This window comes from Amia ocellicauda, chromosome 15 (assembly GCF_036373705.1).
Source record: "Amia ocellicauda isolate fAmiCal2 chromosome 15, fAmiCal2.hap1, whole genome shotgun sequence".
Classification (NCBI taxonomy): Eukaryota; Metazoa; Chordata; class Actinopteri; order Amiiformes; family Amiidae; genus Amia; species Amia ocellicauda.
In genome coordinates, this window is record NC_089864.1 from 10,669,553 (window position 1) to 10,693,609 (window position 24,057).

Here is a 24,057-nt window from a genome sequence, read left to right on the forward strand (position 1 = left end):
TTTGTACAAGGGTGCATCTTTAAAAGCAATTCTCGATTTCCCATAGCAGTGTCAGCCCTTGGTATTCTTCTTCCGCAAACACTCCGACGGCAAGCACATTTGAAACACACTAATAAATTATATTAATTGTATCGTCTAGACATATCAGCACAATTATACCTGTCTCAGCAGTAAAAGTAAATGTATTATTGATCAAAATGGCCTTGCTTCAAACAAAATTCTCCTTTGCCTGCAGCAAGATGAAGGAAAAAAATTGGCTGCCGAGAAAACAAATCCATCCACCCACGTGTCAAGATTATTTTCTCCTTTGGTTTGTCATTTATTTCTGTTAACTTCAGTAAAATGGGAAAAAAAATCACAAAATAAAACACAGATGTACTTTATAGCTCTTCAAAACCAGGCAGTGATCGCCTTTTCTATGTGAACAGGTGGCTTTTCCCCCTCAAGTTATAGTAACCTTCAGCTCCGGAAAGGAGTGAGCAACAGAATTATGTAAAATATATTTATTCCAGCACAGCCTGTGCTTGAAGAAACCAAGTACAACAAACCAATAAAACCTCATTACCTGCCAAGAGAAGTTCTGCACAATATGTCCTACAGATAGAGGGAGAGATAGAAAGAGAGGTCCTTCGAGATATTAAAAAAACACATCGGAAGTTTGTGACTCAACAGCTTTCAATTTGGAAATTCAGGTTTATCGCTGTGGAAAAGAAATCTCCACTCCATGCTGGAGCAGTCCAGCGAATAAGGAAAAAGTCATTTAAAAAGGAATGGAAAACTGTGTATCTGTGTCTGATAACACTTTTCTGGACAAGGTTTAAATTTATTTTGCAAATTATTAATTCAAGAATCAACACACCTTTCCTACGAATGCTTCAATTGGCATCTATGCTTCTTTTTAACACCATCACACTTAAGCAGGACATATAGCGGAAGAAAAATGTGCCAAGTGAAATGTGAAGTATGCATTCGGAAGACAGGGATGGGATTCAGAGGCACAATTAGGTGTGCCATTTTAGGGACTGTCAACCATGTGACCTGTGTCTGACACCGAGCCCAGCACGGCATAAACACAATAGGCAATGGAGCGACCACAATGAACAGACTTTGACCCTTGATAATTTCTTCTTCATTCTTCAGAGCCAAATGAAACGAACCTTTTGTGTTTCTGATTTTGTTTATTTGATCTCTCGGTATCTCATTATGTCGCCATGACTACCGCAGTGGGCCCAGAGCTCTGAAGCCGCCTGAAATTCAGAAGTTCAGCTCCTTGTCTGTGCTCTGACATGCTTATCTCTCATGGCCCACAGCTGTGCAACTGCCCTATACTGACACCTTTCTGTGCAACATCAACTCTTGTGCAGAAAACGTCTGCCCGTGGCCACAGCGCCTCTTCAACAACACACCCCTCATCCCCCGGTTGTACAAACCAGGCGAGAAACTCCAACCTAAAGGCAAATCTTTCCTCAGATATCCCAAATCCATTACTCCATCAGCACTGTAGCATCGTGCTGCACCATTTACCTGCAGGAGGCTTTAATTTGGCTTATCTTTTAAATGCTATTGATTAGCAGCAAAGAAATTGGAAATAACATTAACAACCCGCAGGCACTTTAATCTAGTATAGTGTCCACGAAAGACATCTTGCACGGGGACGGTGAAAACGGTCTTCTGAACATAAACATTTTCCTCATCGGTTAAATAACTGCTACGAGTATGGAAGGATCAATCTTACCCGTTATGATTTGCATGGAGCTTCAGTGATCCCATTAACTCTTCTTCACATATAGGCACCTAAAAAGAAACACAAATGAAACTGTGGCACATGATGTGGTGTTTGTGTGCCGTACTGCTGTGTGTATTATGTATCCAGGTTTGCCCTTTAGGTTAGTAGTGTGTAGTAACGGGGATTGTCTTAGCTCAGAATGCAATTATACTCCAAATAAACCCAGGGCAGTATATCAAACTTGTGAGCCCGTTCTTTTTTTTTTTTAAACATCCGCTAGTGTAAAATGTAGGAGTGCCTCTTTTAACTTCTCCTAGCACTGTAGGCTTAAACTTACTTACAGTACATTGTAAAACCTAACACCTCACTTAACATACATACACCGAGTGTACAAAACCTTAATAACATGCGTTCTATCCACGAAATAGACTGGCGAGGTGAGTCCAGGTGAAAGCCATGATCCCTTATTGATGTAACCTGTTAAACCCACTTCAATCAGTGTAGATGGAGGAGACAGGTTCAAGAAAGACCAGTTCCTGCTATTCATCTGCTAATGGATGTTTTCAGTAGGATGATGCCCGATGCCACAAGGGTAGGATTGTCCAGGAGTGGGTGCATGAACATGACAATTAATTAATCTTACTGCAGCGGCCTGCCCAGTCTCCAGCTCTCAATCCAACTGAACATCTGTGGGATGAGATGGGACGAGCTATTCGAAGTAGAGATCCACTGCCAGACAACTTGACACAACCGGGGGAAGCACTGGAGTCAACATGTGCCAGCATCCCTGTGGAATGCTTCGACACCACGGAGAGTCCTAATGTTTTGTAAACAATATTGTATATAGGGCCTGAAGCAATCCTGGTGATCAGTGGTCGAAGACATCAGAAGCACACAGACAGCTTTCAGATCTCAGCATCCCAGTTTGCTTTTAATACACCAAATTGTCTCACTCTCTCTCATCACCACACAATGGTAAAACCAGCAATACAAGACAAATAAATCGGTAACACTTTATTTTAAGTGTCCATTATACACAATCTATTAACACGTTATTAATTATGTTATTAATTGTTATATGATTATTACAAATTATAAATACACTCACCTAAAGGATTATTAGGAACACCTGTTCAATTTCTCATTAATGCAATTATCTAACCAACCAATCACATGGCAGTTGCTTCAATGCATTTAGGGGTGTGGTCCTGGTCAACACAATCTCCTGAACTCCAAACTGAATGTCTGAATGGGAAAGAAAGGTGATTTAAGCAATTTTGAGCGTGGCATGGTTGTTGGTGCCAGACGGGCCGGTCTGAGTATTTCACAATCTGCTCAGTTACTGGGATTTTCACGCACAACCATGTCTAGGGTTTACAAAGAATGGTGTGAAAAGGGAAAAACATCCAGTATGCGGCAGTCCTGTGGGCGAAAATGCCTTGTTGATGCTAGAGGTCAGAGGAGAATGGGCCGACTGATTCAAGCTGATAGAAGAGCAACTTTGACTGAAATAACCACTCGTTACAACCGAGGTATGCAGCAAAGCATTTGTGAAGCCACAACACGTACAACCTTGAGGCGGATGGGCTACAACAGCAGAAGACCCCACCGGGTACCACTCATCTCCACTACAAATAGGAAAAAGAGGCTACAATTTGCACAAGCTCACCAAAATTGCACAGTTGAAGACTGGAAAAATGTTGCCTGGTCTGATGAGTCTCGATTTCTGTTGAGACATTCAGATGGTAGAGTCAGAATTTGGCGTAAACAGAATGAGAACATGGATCCATCATGCCTTGTTACCACTGTGCAGGCTGGTGGTGGTGGTGTAATGGTGTGGGGGATGTTTTCTTGGCACACTTTAGGCCCCTTAGTGCCAATTGGGCATCGTTTAAATGCCACGGCCTACCTGAGCATTGTTTCTGACCATGTCCATCCCTTTATGACCACCATGTACCCATCCTCTGATGGCTACTTCCAGCAGGATAATGCACCATGTCACAAAGGTCGAATCATTTCAAATTGGTTTCTTGAACATGACAATGAGTTCACTGTACTAAACTGGCCCCCACAGTCACCAGATCTCAACCCAATAGAGCATCTTTGGGATGTGGTGGAACGGGAGCTTCGTGCCCTGGATGTGCATCCCACAAATCTCCATCAACTGCAAGATGCTATCCTATCAATATGGGCCAACATTTCTAAAGAATGCTTTCAGCACCTTGTTGAATCAATGCCACGTAGAATTAAGGCAGTTCTGAAGGCGAAAGGGGGTCAAACACAGTATTAGTATGGTGTTCCTAATAATCCTTTAGGTGAGTGTATATTAAGACATTTGTATTTCAACTTTTTTTGCTATAATACATTATAATATAATTAATAACATACTTAATAAAAGGTATTATAACATCTTCAAGGCAACATCAATCTATTATGACTGCTATTTAATATTCCCCTCATTGATTTGCTTCTTGTGTTTTTTTGTTAGCATAGATTAAAATGATGGATTGTGTACATCTTGCTATTCATTTTGATAGTTTGTAATTAATAGTTAAAATAAATTGTGCAGAGGAAAGTGATTTTGTTATGAGTTCCCAGAATAAGCAAAAATACATACACATTGTATATATTTAACTTTAAACACATTAGATGTTTGCGTAATTTCTATAGAGATGCACTTCTATGTACATATGTGTGCTGGCGCTATCGCTTTAAGAGTTCAGGGGAATTTCCGTTGCGTTTCACTGGAAACTTAGGAAAAACTGTTCACACTGAGCCTTGTCTTTATTTAGTTTCTCATGTTAAATATTGCTAATTCCTTTAAGTAATGATTAACATTGTATATATATATATATATATATATATATATATATATACACACACATGTAGATCATCATATTTGATGGATATTTCCAGATATTTCTTTTTTAAGCTTTCTTTGTAAAATAGTGGGAAGGCTCAGGCCCTGGTTGTTTTACGCCAAACATCGTTTATAATTTAATATATAACATTGATATTGCTTAAACTAAGATCTATTTATGTTTTGTTTAATATGATGAGTTATATCATTTACTTCTAATTTTGTGGTGTTTTGAAAATAAGTTTGTTTTTTCTCTTCTTTCTATGGCTGTGAGTGATGAGTGTGTCTGAGCAGGACTATTGAAAATGAAGTAAAGACTCAATACGAGTGGAATATGCAAACAACTAAACGAGTGATGGACTTGAATTATGCATAAAATAAGGTTTAGCTGTGCACTGAATCCACCACACCCTCTATAGTAAAAAGATGCAGGATGTGATAAAGATCCGACAATGTAAAACATATCTTGATGACTACGAGCAAGCAATAGCAGTTGTAATAAATGTCTTTTGTTAAATAATGAGGATGGTGAATTACCTGGATTATGCGTTACCTCTCGAATTTAATTCACATGGTTATCAAGTATCCACAGGTCTGGATGGAAGGAATAGACATCATCTGTTCACTGGGATATGTAATGTTTTTATCCCAGTTGCTTGTTTTGCAGGATATAAAAAGTGAAGACAAAAGTTGCTGACCGTATTAATTTTCTTTGTAATGTGTCAGAATACCTGGCAATGTAATGAGAAACATACAAATAGAACACAATGATATACTACATCATAGAATAGACTTAGAGCAAAACAAATCACAATTCAGAGATGCATCAGTAAAATGGATTTATAAATGGTATTTATAAGCTTACCTTATAGGTAGAGCTATAAAATATAATGCAGTCTTCTTATAGTATAAGATGTTTAATAGCAGCAAAAGAATGGCATGGCAGATTATCATAATAGATTGATGTCAGTGTGAAAATGTCATGTTATAGTAACTTTTATTAAGTATTAAATATAACATTATAGCAAAAAAGTTTAAATAAGTCTAATATTTATAATTTGTAATCATAACACTTAATAACATAACGTGTTAATAGATTGTTTTATTGACTGATAACACTTTGTGTCCATTATAATCAATTTAAATAATCATATTCGCTACAATTCTAGAACCAGATGCTGGCACTGACTGAGTGTGTACCTTCCACAGCAAGGCAGAAAGACCCTGCTTCTCGGGGGTGGGCGCTCATTAATCTTTGTTCCGCGTTAGGCACATTATGGTCAGACTTTCAGAAATTCAACAGGATCAAGCATTCCTTCTTGTTTCTTGGGGAAAGAAATGCCTGTTTTTTAACAGCTGCAAGAAAATAAAATACATGTGTTTTTTTAACTATTGACAAGTGACCGGTCACATATCTCCTATGCTGGTTCTTCAGTGCTGGAGTAAGCCAAAGGTCTGTTGCTTATCGGTCCCTCTTCAACACCCTGAAAATCATGTGATCAGTCCCTGGTCGTCTAAGGTCTGTATGGTAGATGGCTTTGAATATCAAACTGAAAGATACAACATTTTAAATTCAAAATGGTTTCAATATTTATTGTAGCCATCATAGCAGTTTTTGGTTTTGTTGGCTTAACTATAATTTGAAATAAACAAGTGACTGGTGTTATTTATTTGACAAGGATTAGCCAACTACACCCTCTTAGTATCTGTGGTGTCGTAGGTCCCCAGCCACCTCAGCCTAGATGCACCATTTGGAACAAGAATTACATTAAAACGTGATTTCACAGAATGTATTTCATTGTACACCAGTGGCAAGGTGCTGTATCTGGGACCACCATTTTTTTTTATTTTTTTTAAACCACAAGAAATTCAAGTTAACAATCAACCTTGACTCCACATTTCTGAAAGTTTATTATAAAAATAATATTGCAGTTTCCATATGTAAAGTATTGTCACTTTTACAAGTATAAAATTAAATGTGTACATTGAGGTAAAAGGTCATATCAAAACCTAAACCATTTGCTTATGATTTTACATCCATATTCCAGTTTATTACGCAGTTAGATTTAAAATAAGTGATTTATGATCCTCAAGCACATTCTAAATCACTGACAAACATTCTGGTCCGATCAAACAACCAACATGTTTTCCGTTTTGGCATTAGCAATTAATGAAACAAAATCAGAAACTGTACTATCCAAGAAACAAGAAGCAAGAAAACAATCCATATAACCAATATATATTCCCCTTTCCCCAAATGTCCAGATTTATTGTACAGATACACAAACATCCCAGCTCTTTAAATCAAGTATTCACCTTCTCAGTCTGCCACTACACTTAAATTGTGTTGCATTGCAATGACTTAAGTGGTGTTTTATTAATTCCAGAGCAATCTAGCACCCTCTAATGAACAATTCATCATTGAGAACGGATCTCAAAATAATTATTTAAATAATCTCTTTAATATACATGCATTAAGACGGTTTCTTTGACTTGTATTTAGTGCAAATTGAATAAGTTTGTACTGCATTCAGAACACCATAAGAGACTTGGACCCTTTTAAACATACTTTGTAAAGTAATAAAGACAATAACAATAAAGAAAACGGGTTAAATATTAAGACTCCTGTGACAGGCATAAATTACACCACGTTCTTGGTAACTGTTACATTCTGAAAGATGCTGTATATTAGCTCACAGCATGGGGAGCACAGGTTACAGTGTGAGATGAAGAAAATTACATACTGAGCTTCACTACTGCTCCAAAACCTGGACCTCTGGTCTCTCTACTTGCATACAGATCAATCCATAGAAGGTTTCTGCAAATGTTAAGGCAGTTTGTTTAAAAAAATAATTGGGGTATTTATTTATTTTTATTTTTTTGGTTTTTAAAATGTCATCCTTTGAAATGGATGAGACAGGCTCATGAAACCAGTTTAGTCTCTTAAAATCAATACTTAATGCCTTGCTAAATGGGAATCATTGCGTTTTATGTCTGTAGCATTAATAACCTCATATTTTTGGTGCATCCTTAATAGTTTTTACTATTTTTACTATTTAAATAATTGAATGGGTTTAGTACAAGGACTATGAATATACACATTTGTTTTTAAACTACGTGACAAGATCGAGTATTGGAACTTTTATTCCAATAACTTAATTCTAACTTTGTTCTACAGGAAGGGCAGGGAGTTGCTTAAGGCTAGTTTACACACTAGCTGTTATAGCTGACAAAGACATGAATGTCCATAATGGACCAGAACTCTTCAAAAGAACAGAGTGATTATCTGAAGTGATTATTCAATAACACACCTACAATTGCATTTAGCCATTATTCATTTCATACTGAACAAATTCTGACAATACTCTCATAAATTTAGTCTGCTCTCTCTTATTTTAAACCAGTTGGTTTGGTTCCCATGGTAGCTCACAAGGCCTGCTCTTGGCCAGCACTTAAATTATAAAAAGAGACATTCATTATAATACCTCAAAGCAAAGGAAGATGCAGTTCTATTGTAGTGTAACAGAAGGCTTCGTTTGCCACAATGAGCAAAACATTGCATCTCTCGATGTCTTATGTAATCTTTTCCAAATTACCTAAAGTTAAATGATTGTCAAAACATTTCAGTCACATTTAAAAGCATGAAACAGCCAACGTCAAATGTTTCAATCTGACATTCCTTGCCGTCACAACACGAGACCTCATTCATGTAAACAAAAGGGTTTCTGTACAGCAAAGTGAGATTAGTGCTTCTATCAAAATCTGACATTCGGTTAAAGAACTTCTCGGCTTTTCAAGTAAAACACAGCAGGTTTTTCTTCCACTTCCGAGTCTTCATAGCCACTCTTCTCCGCAAAGTCTGACACGTCACTTAAGACTGTTGACCTGTCGTGGGCACAAACTTCAGGAATTCTGCCCTACACTTAACGGGAAAATTCCACGTAGGAAGTACCTGGAAAATAAACCTAAAAGATCACCTTCCCCTCGGGAACGTGTTTTGAAAAGTCCTCACAGTGTGCTGTAGCTTCTTTGTGAATAAGTGTTGCACTCGTCCACAGTACGTGTGTGTTGTCCTTAGTAATCGTTCTTCAAGCAGGTTCAGTATGGAGTTTACTGGGTCCTCTTCAAATGCATACTGAGGATAAACACAGAAATGCAAGGTGAGTAACAAAGGACAAATTATTGAATTTACTTTAAATGGGCTCTGTAGATTGCTCCTACATTTAATCTGAATTAAATATTTAAGAAATTGTATTAATCTTAAACTCATGACATTGAAGATGTCATATTATACTGAATATACTACTAAAGATAGTGTTGTAGGAATTACTATAAATTTGGTTACTATGCTCAGAGGACTTATGGAGATAGTGAATAAGTTCAACTTGTTGAATCCACAGTGTAAATCACCTTGCAAGTTTAAGATTTTAAATGCAGTGGGAAAATTAGATGCTATTGTAAAGAATTGTACAATCCACTCTTGGTCACACAATGGTAGTGATCCATTCCCAAGAGAAAAATATTTGTCCAGCAAAACTGAAATGCCGCAGATCTACTGTAAATCAATCATTTTGTATACGCAACTACTGGGAACATTCACTTAGTCATTTTGACTATAACAAATAAAAATGAATAAGCGACAACCATATTTCTGAAAGTATAACTAAAAAACTATTCTTTAAAATAATGTCAGCCAATTTCACTGTAAACAACCGTATGGATGAGAATAATGTTAACCACCGTTTTTTATATAAATCAACTACATTTTTGAAGGAAGCTCTCTGTTCACCCCACCACTAAGCAAAAACCGAGGCGGCCCAGCAAATACAGGCTCTCAACTACAGCAGTCAACATCATTAAATCAAAGTGTCACGGATGGGCCCTTTCCAGTCATATTCATGAATAAAGCATCAAAGTAATTTTTCTTTCCAATAATGAAACTACTTTTACAATGCTCATAGGAAATAAAGAGAAATTACATTTTTATGGGAGCTCATTTACCTTCAGTTTGGTCTAGCATTAGGTCACTAAAAGTACATTCGTTTATTACGGTATGCACGCATCAACCAGCAGTAAAGTACCATTTACTGTCTCCTATTGATTTTATGTGGATAATAGTGCATTGTCCACATCACATCCTGCAGTCTGAAAGTACCATCAGCACTAAATTTTTACAACTCCACAGCAAGCATAGTGATATAATGCGAGAGTACTTTATTGCCAACGAAACTGCAGCCTCAGAGGTTGTCTCTCGGGATGGAGTGAAAAAGCCACCGCAGATTTTTCGGTTGTGCAAATGAGGAGTTCCCAACAACAGTCCCAAGTCAACTGCACACCTTGCTTCACCACAGCATTCAACAATGAGGACATCAGTCAACCCCCACAGTCTGTTCGACAATAAGGGACAGAACCAAGCATGGCAAAACAGATGCATTACTTCGAAGAGCAAAGTCAAGAGCGGTGACCTGCCTACACTGAAGAGCAGGCGTTAAAGATATTTAATCCATGGTCAGGTGAAGCAACACATCCCACAAGAAAATGTGTAAATGCTTTGAATTGAAAATAGATACTTAAAATGTAAGAATATTTTATTCCAAATCTCTAACATTGTCTACTCCATTCATAGGCAACTAACAGGTTTTTAGTCCTCAGTCAGGTGCTGTAAATGATTGTCCTATGGGAGCTCCAGTCGAAATACCTTTCCAAATAGAAGTCTTGCAGACGTTGCCGTTAAGTTTTCCCTGCTGCCGAAGTGGTGTCAAGTGTCTGTAGGTGTGCCTTACCGTATGGAAGATGGATGGCAATCCAGTGGGAATGTAGACAATGAAGCTGGGTAATTTAGCTAATGGCAAACAACATTGCCATGTTGATACTAATTGCTTTGGAATAGCCTTAATGGATGAAAAGCTGCTAATGAAATCTCTAACCTGATGAAATCTACAGAAAGGAGAGGATTCTTGGCAGAAGCGAAGGGGAGACACGGCTCCCTGGATACACTACCACTAGGATACCCATCGGCTGATCAATGGGAGATGGGTTGCAAAGCTGAAAGATTAAAGCATCAGTGGGTGGGAGGTGGGATTAGCATTTTCTCTATAAATGGATGGTGCCCCGACAGCGAAGTTAAAAGTACTATTGATGTAGTATTTTCTGCTAGTTGGTCAAAAGTTTTATTTATTTATTTTTTAATAGCAAAGCAACGACCCTCAGCACACTGATAATGTTACTTATATAACCATGTTAATTAAAACAGCGACTTGAAAGGAAAGCATGTGTGGAAGAAGCACTTGTAGAATTGAACGTTTCTTTGAGAAACACATCTGAAACCCCGAGAGGGATTTCTGATCCATTAAAAAAAAAAAAAAACAGGCTACCGAGTTAATCGAAAGAAAGGCAATCCACAAGATCATTTAAATAATATTTCCATCATTCTTTCCACAGAAACTAGGATCAGAAGCTCGGATAAACCCTTCGACTGCTCCCCTCAACACATCCCATCTCTCATAAAAAGACACGAAAGTAGTACAAAGTAAAAATCAACCCCAGATGCTGATTAAAATTTAGTCAAAGGTCGTGTATGTTTGGGTGCGTAAATAAATACCAGTCTTACTTTTCGAATGACTTCATATACGGCTCTGAAGGCGGGCTGCTTCTCATCGTGATAAACACCGCGGTTCCCATGAAGGATGAAGATGCCCTCCTCTTCAGCTGGGATACAGTTGCTGCCGTAAATGCAGTGATCGGGGCGGTAGTTCCATTGGCAGGGAAACACAAAGAGACTCTCTGGGAACAAGAAATAACTTGTGAGTATCATTGCGTTTCAGAAGCCAACACAAAACTATCAAGTCCTTTACTAGGTTGTAGGTGCCATGTTCTTTGAATCAGTCAGCATTGCCAAGAAAATACATTTCCAAACAGCTGAGCTTTGTGCCGGTGCCCTGAAGCTGTGTGTCACACAGAGATGTTAGCAACGTACATAATCCATGCAAGTCCTCTACTATAAGAAAGTGTGAATCCAAACACAGACATCAAATGTGTTTGTGAAACTAAATGTGGTCCAGTCAAACCGGCCCCGTCAGTCCACTGTACTTGGACTGTATAACGTTTACCTGGATTGTGGTGGAAAATTATATTTAATAGATCCTGATCCCCCCAGGTGATGTTGAGTTTGTATTTCCGAAGCAAAGGCATCAGCAGCTCCTCCCACTGAAGGAGGACGGTCGTCATATCATTCTGTGAAACAGCCGCAAGTTGTACTGTTAGAAACCAATTAGCAAAACCAATACCTCTCTATAAAAGCTACTATGCAACAAATCGCAAAATACTTTAAAATTACAAACTTGAAATAATGGAGACTTTACATTTGACCTTTAACCTGTGCTTTTTTTTTTTTTTTACCTGGTGCCTCTAAAGGTGAACATCTTTAATTTATTTTCAAACACCGAATTTAGTATTAGGACAATTTAAACTGGGCTGGCGTTAAAACTTGTACAACCAACACACATCCGATTGGCTGGTAGTCAGTTACAGTTTCCAACATTGACAACTAATTGGAAAACTATGCTGGAGACTGTAACTGACTACCAGCCTACCAGATGTGTGTTTGTATTATGAATTTCACCGCAAGCCTAGTTCAAACACTTTGCCAACCAGTGGAATGACAACTGTGACACCTTCTGTTCACTAGTGGTATTACAACCACCATTTCATTGCTTAAGAAATGTTGCAATGTCTGACTACCGCACTAGACTAAAAGAGCAGTCTTCATACAAAATACATACCTTAAAATGTTTCTCTCGAATCCTGGTCATATTCATCAGCATGACACCCGAGTTCACTCCGGTCCTGCCGTAAAAAGGATGCCTGGCAAAGCGGTTATACCAGCCGATGCGAGGCTCCTCGTGCTCTGCGGCCATGGCAGCCATCTGAGTGGCGTTGAACTCGGACAGGAAGGACCAGATCTCATCCATCGGCTGCAGGAACAAAATATCGGTGTCGACGTACAGCAGGGAGTCCACTTCCTTCAGGATAATCTACATTTGCACACAAGAAAGATAAATCAAAGGTTTCATCAAGAAAGGATAGATCACTGATGAAAATTGTGACATGTCACTGTCAGTAGGAGACATTTCCATCATTGATTGCAGGTGATTCAGTCAAAACATAACATTTTCACAATCAAACGCTGCATATCATCAAATTATTGGGTTTGGTGGACAAATATTGAAGGTTTAATCAGCAATCAATGCCTTGTCTTTAAGAGAACAGGGTAAAGGCTAAAAACTTGATTTCCCCCCCCATTTATTGTGTGTGTGTATGTGGTCTCCGGGGTGATTTCTTGTTTATTAATATCAATCGCTTATGAGACACCAGCCAATCAAGACAGCAGCACTTCCAAAAATTCCTATACTGATCATCTTGTGTATTAATGCCATCCCATTCATTACAAATCAGGTACCAGTGATGTTTCAGTTTTTAGCCCAAGAGAATGGGAGTTAATCATTTAATTAAAAATAAATGTTTTTTTCCCCACTGTAAAGATATCTCTACGTCTAATCCTGACATGTGTGACTTGTAATAAGGTCATGTGAAGGGTGTCACTTATCGTACAAGATGTCAGTTTGCGCGGTTTGTGCAATTAGAATTACTCAGCTCTGTGGCCCTTTTGCCCAAACTGCACAAGATAACGTCTCTTATACATATTACGACATTAATTTATATTATTTGCTATTCCAAGAACTTTTGTGTAGTCAGGGTCAGTCATAATTGTGTGATGAAGTGAGGTGAGGCTTCAGAGCTCTGCGTTTGACACAAACAGGCGTATCTATCACACTTCTCACAAACCAGCATTGGGAAGGCATTTCAAAAGCATTTTGAAATCAGAAAACTGAAAACCCCACCAAAGACATAGCAGGATAAACATGAAATAACTTGGCTCATCAGGCAAAAGCCTCCACACACTAGAAAATGGAAATGGCAAATTCTAATCCAAAATATAGCCCGATGTGCTATGAACAAGATGGGGGGCCCTAATGGTGGTGTAAAATTGGCCAAAAGCTTGCAAGCATGGAACGGGAGAGGTGGATTTGGCTGGGAAATAAACAAGACATCTGCAGGCCTGGACATCACTGATAGCAACCCGCCAACACGTTCCCCTTCCCATCCCGAGGCTTCTGGTTTGGAATCCATGTGCATGTGATCCGAGAATGTATGTTTGTGGCGTTTGATTTTTCTAGGTTTGCATATTTCGGACCGAGAAGCTGGAGCCATAGAGTAGTGCTAGAAGCTACTGCATTTCAAAGAGAGACCCCTCCGAGCCCTATACGAATTCCATAAAATGTTCATACATTTCAAAGTGGCAGTGGTTGTGAAATGCTGTTAATTCACAAAGTCCTCTTCTTTTTCTTTTTTTTTTTAAATTTAAACTGGAACAGACTGTCTTCTCTGCCCAGTGGGTAATAGAAAAGCATAATTAAGTTCAGTAAATCGCAGTACACAGACATTCAATCCCTACATTCCAGCGCTAAAGGGGAGTTTAATAGACCCAGAAGCATGTTGCAAATGAACCTCTGGATGCCTAGCAGTTTAGCTGACTTACAGATTCTGTGAATTCCCCGGGCAGCCAGGTGGCACCATGGAGGGGCAGTGGGGAGTGTCGGGCATGCGAGTGAACGTGTGTAGAGTGGGTGAGTGTGATACAGAGGGAGCAGGAAGATATGAACTTACAGGCAGGAAGAGTCTCTGGGAGGCGCAGGGCTTGAACAGCTTCTTCCACTCGGCGGCGTTCTCGCTGGGGAAGGCGATGGAGTAGATCGTGTAGTTAAACTTCAAGCGGAACTGCCGGGGCCAGGATTCCAGCTATATTAGAACAGTGGAATTAGAATTAAACTGCATTAATTAGGGAATGCCAATTAACGATGCGTGCTGAGGTGAGGAATGTACATGTTTACTTCTACTTCTTGTATAGGATTGTCTCTTGCATGTATTATAGAAAGGGAACCAATTTATAGATTTTTTTCCATCACTAAAAATACTAATTCCGTCCACTGGAAGAGGGGTTTTATGATGGAAGTCGAGAGCACTCCTGGGAGCTATTAAAATCTAGTTTTAGTGAAGAAAAATGCTAAAATAATTGTAATCTATATTTATTAGCCACTCAATAAGTGTTCAGATAGTGGCCCAAGACCTACAAATTCAGAGGCTTTTGCTTGCGTCAGATTTTCTTTTTTTGGTACAGATCTAAAAAACAGATCTCACTAAGAGGTCAAAGAGGTCACTGCAAAATCCTGGTGGGAGCTGGTTAATTACTATATACAAATACACAGAGAGGAGCTAACTGGCAATATGAAGTTGGCAATTTCATATTTGTGAATGAAAAAGAAATACGATGTGGTAAAGAGACGTAGCATAATTAATATGGTAATTCAACTAAGTTATCAAGACAGAAACGTAGACTCTGGATTAGTGGTGCCCAAACACGGTTCTGGAGAGCTAATTGACAGATTAGGACCACTTGGAAGTTACTGATCAATTAAGCAATTAACTTAAATCAAGGGAACTCTGGTCACTGAGGGATGAAATGGCTATTTCAAATGTCTTTATACCAAATCGATTAATTGATCATACTGAAATGATTCCAGGTGTTAAAAAATTTATAATTAAATGTTACCTATAAATCCTGTTGGATAGGGGCCCTCAAGGATTGGGTTTGGGCAGTTCTGCTCTAGAAAATCAAACAGGGCTATACTGAAAATTAAAAGTAATAAGTGGTCCAATCATTTATATTATTTAGAATGTAATGCTGAGGAAGAAAGAAAACTCTCTCCTCGTAGGGGACACCAGACGACATTTCTTAGAAAAAATAAACATTTGGAATTACAGCATTTCAACTGGTAACCTTTTGTAAAATCAACTCAGAAGCAGAATCCTCAGGTCACATGACAACAGATTAATCGTAAGTGTGATGTAGCACAGAAGCTTATTGAACCAATATGAGCAATCATTCCTCCCAGCTTGCTAGTGGAAACGTTCACTGAAATTGCTCCCACTTACGATTTCTTTAAAACTGCCATGTAGCTGGTCCTCTGCGAAAATGTGGAACTGGACGGGCTTGATGCTGAAGATGACAGCAGACTTCAGCATGGTCACCGTCTCCTCCAGCCTCTGGCCACACGCCACCACAGCGAGGTGCATCAGCTCGGTGGGACCCTTTGAAGCGCCCGCAGAGCCCGGCTCTCGCACAGCGTATCTGTGTAGCAACAAGAACAAGTCAGGTAAATGCAACAAACAATATACCCAACAGATATTATTCATTCTTTGCCACATATTCTGATATTTAACCATGAATCATATCCACTGGGGAGCTTCCCATTCCTCACATCAGACAAAGAGAGAAAATAAGATGAAGGGTGACACTTTAGGACCTTTGGGGAACTCTTGGCAAGTGTCTGTCAGCCCTGTAATATAAAGAATCTCCATGCTCACAGCACTGGTGGAAACATGGCAGCAACGGCTCTCCCCATAGACTACAGTGCACGGCATTTAATTAAGATCAATTCCGAGATAAAGAGATCCAGAGAACTCTGACTGAGAGCTTGTCTTCGTTAATGTAGGGACTTTATGAGCTGCAGACGTAACAGAAAATATCCACCATGTTTAGCATCTGAAAACTGTATTTTAAGCACATTCCTGACTACCTGTGATACTGGTAGTCTTATTATTGTGGTTTACTGGTTGGTTTGAAGAAATGATTGAGGATGGACTATGTGCTAATTTGTGGTGATCAGGATAAGGAAGAGTCAAACAGTCGAAAGGCGAGGTTTTGTCTGGGACACCGATAGGTTACCGCAGGGTGTCAGTCACAGCTCAATCCTGATAGGTAGTTTCATTAGGCGTCTTCTGCTTGTTAACAACCACAGTCACCATTCCAAGCACTAAGCCATTAGCAGGGATTCATTAAAGTGGCCACATCATCTAACATACGTGAACCATATTAAAAAGTATCGTACATATGTTGGGAAAAGACAAAAACAGTCTATACATTCCATATATTTTCTGACTGATGTTTAAGGCTTCATCTGAATTCGTATTTTGAATAAACAACCTCTACTATGCTTAATAGCTGTAAACATGTCTGTTATTTACATTATCCTCTGCACCAATCCACACATGAACAACAGGTGTCCACATGTCCATCTTTATGGTACACAGAATACAGGTTAAATCAGACTATACTGTAACATTTTAATCCATCTATTTATTCTATCTGAGTTTCCAATAAACCCATTTACTCAAGTTGTAAGTATTTAAAAGCTCAGTTCCCTCAAGACTTCAAGCTGGAGAAAAGAAAGATTTGTGACCACTTCATTACGGATGGCATGGACAAGCCCTCATGAATTTAAAATAGTTTTAAAAGAAGTTAAAGGACATAAAAAGAAACCACAGCCACTTTATGAGCAGTTGGCTGTAGGCCTGGTTGAAAAACTAGTTCATTTCAGTTAAAGAAACCACACACCCCCAGAGACAAAGGGCTTGCGTGTCACAGAAACAAGAAAAATAATACATTAGGTCTCTAATTACAATGCATACCACTGCAGATAAGGCTGCCCTCCTTTTCAGCAATGACAGATTAAATGCTTTAGGAAGATAAATTAATGCCTTGAGAATAACCAGGAGGCAATGCTGAAGTTCTTAGAAGCATTTATACTAAAATTCAAATGTATTATCATACTTTTAAACTTAAACCGATATTTTCATACTGTATCGTGCAATACCCTGGCTTTCAGTCAGTAAAATCACCTAATTTTAATTAAATCATGAAAACCCCAAAAAAATTGAAATTATACATTTCATAGTAATTGTAATTGAGTTTCCATAGATAACCATAGGCAAAATATATTACTGTAATTGCATTAATGTGCGATGTGTTACATTATTTGCAATAAAGTCTAGTTAAATAACCTAATTCAATTACATTTAATTCTAGGTCTACAGCTACAGCTCTAGTATTTCCTACAAATGCTGTGTATGACAGCCAGGCCTACCTAAAAGCTGATTCCATAAAGCAGTTCATCCCACACACACCAGGGGGCAGTCTCCAATAGGGATTCCAGTAAGACACTGACAAACTCTTACACCTGACAGGACAAGACAAAAACACCTCTGCATAAAACAGCACTCCCACATATTACCTCCTTACCTGAGGAGTCAATCTTAGGGCAAAACAATTCTTCCAACACTGAGAATTTTTTTTTTTTCACTGAAAAAATGTGACAAGGATGTTAATAAAATCGTGTGAAAACAAAAAAGCAAAGTCAATTTAAGACCTGTCCGTTTTCAGGAAGGGTCAAAGTTCCTACAGAAAACACTCGTTTCCAATTTGGCTAGCAAAAAACATTAAATACAGACTTCTAATAGATACCACATATAACTAGAATTATTTTTGTTTTACTACAATCAAAGCACACACTTTAAATAAGACCCACTGAAGAACCTATAGGTTTTACTGCCATGGATGTAAAAATACTATATCAGGGGATACGTTTATTAGCACGGGTCCAATTAATGTATAAATAGGGGCAACAAAGTTGGCTTAGTGAGTCTCAACTACATAAGGGATATCATTGACAATAACATAAAATTGATTTAAAACCATGGCTGAAAACTGCAGTGAGTGACCATTAAATTTAGTAAAAGAAACCTGTACCTATAACAAACTTTTCTTCAAATTAGTTGGGCAGGAAAATAAAACCGTAAGAGGTATATTTTTATTTATTTCCTTTTACTTTGCTGTATGTTTGTAGTAGCATGCTTACCACTATATAAAGTGCTCTGGCTACCCAGAGAAGGGCGCTATACAAACACAAATGTATTGATTGATTTCAAAATAATTACCATTCATTCATTATGTTGTTTCATATATTTAAGGTTAATCATTTTCCATTTAGAAAACCAGCTTAGAAAAAATCCTCGTTTTTGGATTGACTGTACAAGTGCATTTTACTTTCTACACAGATATTAAATAAGTTGATATTGAATTCATTACTATACTGCAGATTTCTATTAAAAAACATTCAGTAAAAAACAGTTCTTTGCCACATTCTGTAGACTACACTGCAGTCACAAGTGCTTTGACTGCATTACTTTATTTCTGAATATAGTCTTGTTGCCTTTTGTTTCATATTACAATCCCTGGAGTGTCTGGTGGAAGTGTCAGTATGTGGTAACAGCATACTTCAGACATACAACTTTCTAGTACATAGCATTAAAAAGCATTTTCACATCGCATTTTCCCCTGTGGTTTTGAAACTCTTAGATTGTTTTAGTATCACGATTTCTGTAGTTCCAGTGGAGTTTGCTGTACAGTACTAGAGTATTCATATCCTTCATAAATACCTCCATTTACAATAAAATACTTCTTAGCACTTTTCATTTTTTATATTTTAAGTCTGAAAGCAAACTAAAAGGTGTGTGATTTACAATTGTAACAAAGTGGTGAAAACAGGTGACCGCTGGAAGTTTCTATGAGATCCAGAAGCTTCACACACTTGACTTCCACACAAACTTCATGCAGGATTTTACTTTGAGATACTTATAGGCACAAATAAATGTGATAATTGTGTAGTTTTTAAAACATGCTATTTGAAAAATAAAATTAAAAAAACATGGTTGCTTTGTGGAGTTTTAGTAGAATAAAACATTGAAATTGTAGCGTACTACTGCACTTTTGCAGGCTTATGGTATTTAGTATGGATTATACTTCTGCACTTTTATAAAGCTTACAATTATGTATTACTGCACTTTTGTAATCATTGTGTAAAGTCGCACAGGATAAGGGCATAAAACATTTATTTGAGGAAAATTACATTATTGCGTGACTTCTGTTAAATCATCTTTTGTTAATAGCAGCATTAGATATTTTCTTAAGTCTAATATTTAATATGTGTTTAGAAAATTGCATTAACACTCAGAGGATGTGGGTCTATGAAGTCTTACAGGATTTCTGAGACTTATTAAGTAAGATCTATGATACAATCTGAACTGAAGCTATACCATATGTCCGATGTTACAAAAAGGCTGTGCCAGAGAAGGAATGCAGAACATTTCAGACTGTAAGAATTGAAAACGGTAGGTATATTTCTAAACACACAATTAGCTTCAAGAAGGTAACTTATCAGTGAAATATTTGTTTTCAAATGGTGCAGATGTTAAACAGATTTGACCTAAATTCCTTGGGAAGTAAAATACAGCACATTGGTATTTTTCATATATTTAACCAGTACTGTAACCAATATGTTCATATTCAATTCACAGATAAATTGCAAAATGGGTGCATTGTCTGCTGCACCTGGAAACCTGGTTGTGCTTGAAAAACTGGAATTACAAACATTTTGATGGCTTGGTGACAGATTCTGTATATGTGCACCATATGACTTCAGGAAGGGGTGGGAACAATTCAGTCCTTTATCACAATAACCTCAGCGAAACATTTGCATTCTGCATTTTCAAATGGAAATCAGCTTCTCCTCTTAAACTTCCTAGAAATGGGCATAAACATCATTGAGACTATTTTATTGGAACCCTGAAATTGCCTGCAAGACTAGTCTCATGCAAATATTTAAAACATCCTTTAACACGATCAAAAGAAATACTAAATATCACACACACATTACACAAACAAAATGTGTTTAATAGGATTTAAACGGGTAATATTTAGCCACCCATGGGTAAATTGATCAGTTAACTTATACAATAAGTGTGTTAACTTGAGCATAGTTTAATTCCAACTACAAATAGTTCAGTTACAGACCTGTAAGTGTTTTAATAAACTAAATGGGGTTTCTTCCATAAAGTTTCTCTTGAACTCAGAAGGAAGGCAACGAACAGACACGGGCAGCACTATCATCATTACTAACGACCCCTCAGTTGAGCTGATCTAATACACAGTGAAGTCGCCCGCACACATTGCTAAAGTAACAGGATTACAGTAGGTTACACAGCAATCAACAGAAGGCAAGAGAACTGAAATGCCCTGCCGGAGGTCAAACCAGGAGCTATTTTAAGCACCTAAACTAAAGGATTTCCTGTCTTGTGCCTTTTTACCAGTCTGTTAAAATCACACTGCTTTTGGTTTTAAATATAAGGGACCGCAGAGTGACATGAAAGACCAGTACTTCATCTGATGTGGTCAGAGAAAGCATTTAAGATTTGCATCGCAAAAGACATTAAATCAAATGCTGCGTTCAATTAAATCTAATCATTGCACACTTAAAAAAAAAAAAATGAAATCAATTGTTGAAATCACAGTATGTAAAGCATAACCAAGAAATAGAGTTGAACACTAGGTGACGTGCAAAGACCTTGATATCTGAAGGTGGTGGATTTTTTACACATGACTTTAATTTCTTTGACACCATAAAGAGATTATGCTAAAGCGCCTGCACCAGATGGCGGAGACTGATAGGCCAGTAAGGGAAACAGACACATTCCCATATGCTGGCCAGTCAATAAGTGCAGTCCCCCGGGCAGGCACAGCAAACGGTCCAGGGCTCATTACACTGGGAAGCAAAAGTGTTTACAGGATGTGTGAAGGATTTGCACTCCTGACAGATTTATTAGATTACTGTAAGGCAAAAGAAAAGGGATCATTACCAATTAACTTGTGAAAAGAGAGAAAAGCAACAAAACGTGTATAAATATTACATCTGCTCCCACTGGTGATTGCTTTACTTTATGCATACTGGTATTCAAATATAACTGGACTAAAATATGCAATCACTATTTGGATGCATCAGACATGATTAGCAGACACTGACGTTAAAGATGACTCCTCCTGTCACTGTGCCTAAAGTTTAAATGGGGTTCAAAGGGCAAAGTTCAAGAGCAATATGAGATTATATGGTACAAAATGTGCTCCGGAACAGAGCAGAAACACACGCACGTATCAGACATTTAATCTCAAAGATGTTGTAGGTTTGCAGCATTAGTTAGAAATATATATTTTGATAGCCGTCCATCGTCTTGAACTTCAGAATAGCGGTTTAGTTTGGTTTATTTGAAACAAATACAACTTTAACCCTTGCATGTTCAAACCCCCCTCACCTGTCGCCCCACCGAGGGTCCTCCGGGCCTGCGCTTCCCGCCCCTTTCCTGACGCGCTGCCCGCCGCGCCCCTGCAGCAGAGCGGCTCCGTGCGGCGCCTTCCTCCCCTGTCCCCCGGCCCGGGCTTCCAGAGAGGAGGCGAGCTGGCTGAACACGTACAGCACGGAGCAGAAAACAAGCACCGTGCCGACGAGCAGCACACGCAGGTACCGCCGCATCTCGTCTCGGCAAGAAAAGACACCTAAACGGGATTATTTCACCATGAGCAGCCCGACGTAAGCGCTCACGACGCCGAGCGGAGGTGTTGCAACACCGGGGAACCGACACCTCCTCCGCCTCCACTGCTGTCAAGCAAATAAGCCACAGCAGAGACTTCTGGGAGGAAGAAGCCGGAGCAGACATTCAGTCACAGCAGAGCTGGCTTCAGGTCACGGTGTTATGTAAAGCTATTTCTGAACAGTGGTTTGTGTGTTTCTTACTCCTACAGTTATGTTGGGGACGTGTACATATTAAAAAATAATCTGTGCAGAAATGTGTTCGTTGATGGTATTTGTATTATTATTCATGCATGCATATTGCATCTTCCTACTTGTTAAAAGTTACACAAATTGATTTCCTGACCTTAACCTGTATGACAAACAAATCATTACACTGTAATGTATACACTATAGCATTAATACCAGTGTAATTAATTCACTACAAATTACACTTGGATTAAACATACATTCTATCAGGGGGGAAGGTTGATGCGCTCTAATTGGTTAATATAATAGGTGATGACTATTCTTCAATTAAGAAATAAAGTACAAACGCTTGATATATTAATTACGCCTCGTTTATCTGCACTTCTCGTCTGCTTTGGATCAATTTGAATATGTGCTGTGTACACCAAGAGCAAACCATTAAAAAATGTTATTTTTAGATTCCATAATGGTTGACCAGTGATAATTGAGAGGAAAGTGTTGGAGTCACTATCAATCTACATGGCTGTGTTCAGCAATTAGATGGGGGTTAAAAACAATAAATCAAGCCATGTATCATTATTAATTCTTATAATATTGTACTTGCAAAAGAACACAACAATGTAAAACTAGATTAAACTAGAATAAAGTGAAATCAGCATATATTTAGTAGCTGTTAACAAACCAGTATTTCCTGTCACAGTAAGCACAACCACACAAATATACTATGTTCGATGGCAATGAAGTGTGAAACACAATTCACTTAATCATGAAACTATTGGAGCATTGCAAAAACGTTGAGTCCCCAAAATTCAGTACAACTAAATACATATTTTTCCACAGACACACAAAAATAACATTAGTCCTCTATAATTTTTTTAAATGCAATGCTTTCACATAATGAATTCAGTGTGTGATGCAAATAATTAGCAGAATATCTTGTTTTTAATACAGCTTTTATTACATCCTCACTGGTGCCAGTGCCATTTTAACTGACCCTTTATGTCATTCTTCTTATCTTAGTATAGTTGATAGATAAAAACCTACCTTGCACGTAGTTATTTTGTCACTTCAAATTGATAAAATAGTGATATAATAGCCACCTCATTATTCACTCATCTCACATGCTGAGAATCCTATATCGTACTATTTCCCAGGTATGATATTTTGAGGTAACAACACAGACCTGCCATGGCGTTCCAACAGATGTCCCCAAAGATGTTATACCAAGAAAAAAACACTAACCATATTGATATTAGCCATAGAATTATAGTCACATTAATCTGGTCATAGGAGGAAGTTGGTGGTGTCCCATTGATGCCATACTCAGCCAATGGGGCACTCTCTTTGATAGTGCAATGTGTGATGTACAATTGAAGTCAACAGCATGTTAAAAAAACCTTCAGAAGGCAGTCTTGTGCATTCAAATAATCATTCTTCCATTTGTTGTTTGTTCCATGCGTTCTAAGCGGATAAGAGGTCTGCACTTTTAATACTCCTTCTGATTCAAGGGTCACTTTTGGATGAAGGGATTGCTTTTCAACTTGATAATGACCCTAAACACAAAACCAGACTGATACAATGGCCTCCCTAGTGTCATGACTTTAACACCATTGAAATGTTACAAGTTGATCACATCTGGAGTGTGAAAAAAAGAATGCAAACACCATAAATTTGATCTTGAAGACAAATAAGAAAAAAAAATGGCAGAAACAGTGGTCAGGAAACTACTGAGGTTGTTGAGTGGATACCCAAAATGCATAAAGCCATTACTGCAAAAAAATGCACCAAGTCACAATACTGGTTATGGGGAATAAAATTAAAAAAAGCCATTTTACAGATGCATTTGTGAAGGTGGAACTGCAATTTGGAGTGTGTCAGTCCACCGCTGCAGTTAATGATATGGCTAG

At 38.2% G+C, this 24,057-nt stretch overlaps 1 protein-coding gene across 6 annotated transcripts in view; it reads right to left on the reverse strand.

Moving 5' to 3' along the window:
* The window catches only part of gxylt1a (glucoside xylosyltransferase 1a), a 64,589-nt gene extending 42,529 nt beyond the window's left edge, over window positions 1-22,060 (reverse strand). For 2 of the 6 annotated variants that reach the window (XM_066723582.1, XM_066723584.1), the window contains exons 1-8: window positions 21,687-22,060; window positions 17,630-17,722; window positions 15,639-15,834; window positions 14,313-14,444; window positions 12,368-12,619; window positions 11,696-11,819; window positions 11,197-11,369; window positions 1,736-1,794 (exon numbers count right to left, since the gene is read on the reverse strand). In XM_066723582.1, coding sequence (XP_066579679.1) covers window positions 1,736-1,794; window positions 11,197-11,369; window positions 11,696-11,819; window positions 12,368-12,619; window positions 14,313-14,444; window positions 15,639-15,834; window positions 17,630-17,722; window positions 21,687-21,904 — 1,247 coding nt within the window. In that variant the 5' untranslated portion in view covers window positions 21,905-22,060. Of the gene's footprint in view, window positions 1-1,735; window positions 1,795-6,473; window positions 8,722-11,196; window positions 11,370-11,695; window positions 11,820-12,367; window positions 12,620-14,312; window positions 14,445-15,638; window positions 15,835-17,629; window positions 17,723-21,686 lie in introns of those variants that run through there. The other 4 variants (XM_066723583.1, XM_066723589.1, XM_066723585.1 and 1 more) reach the window with 4 other exon arrangements.
* Window positions 22,061-24,057: the final 1,997 nt, after the last annotated feature.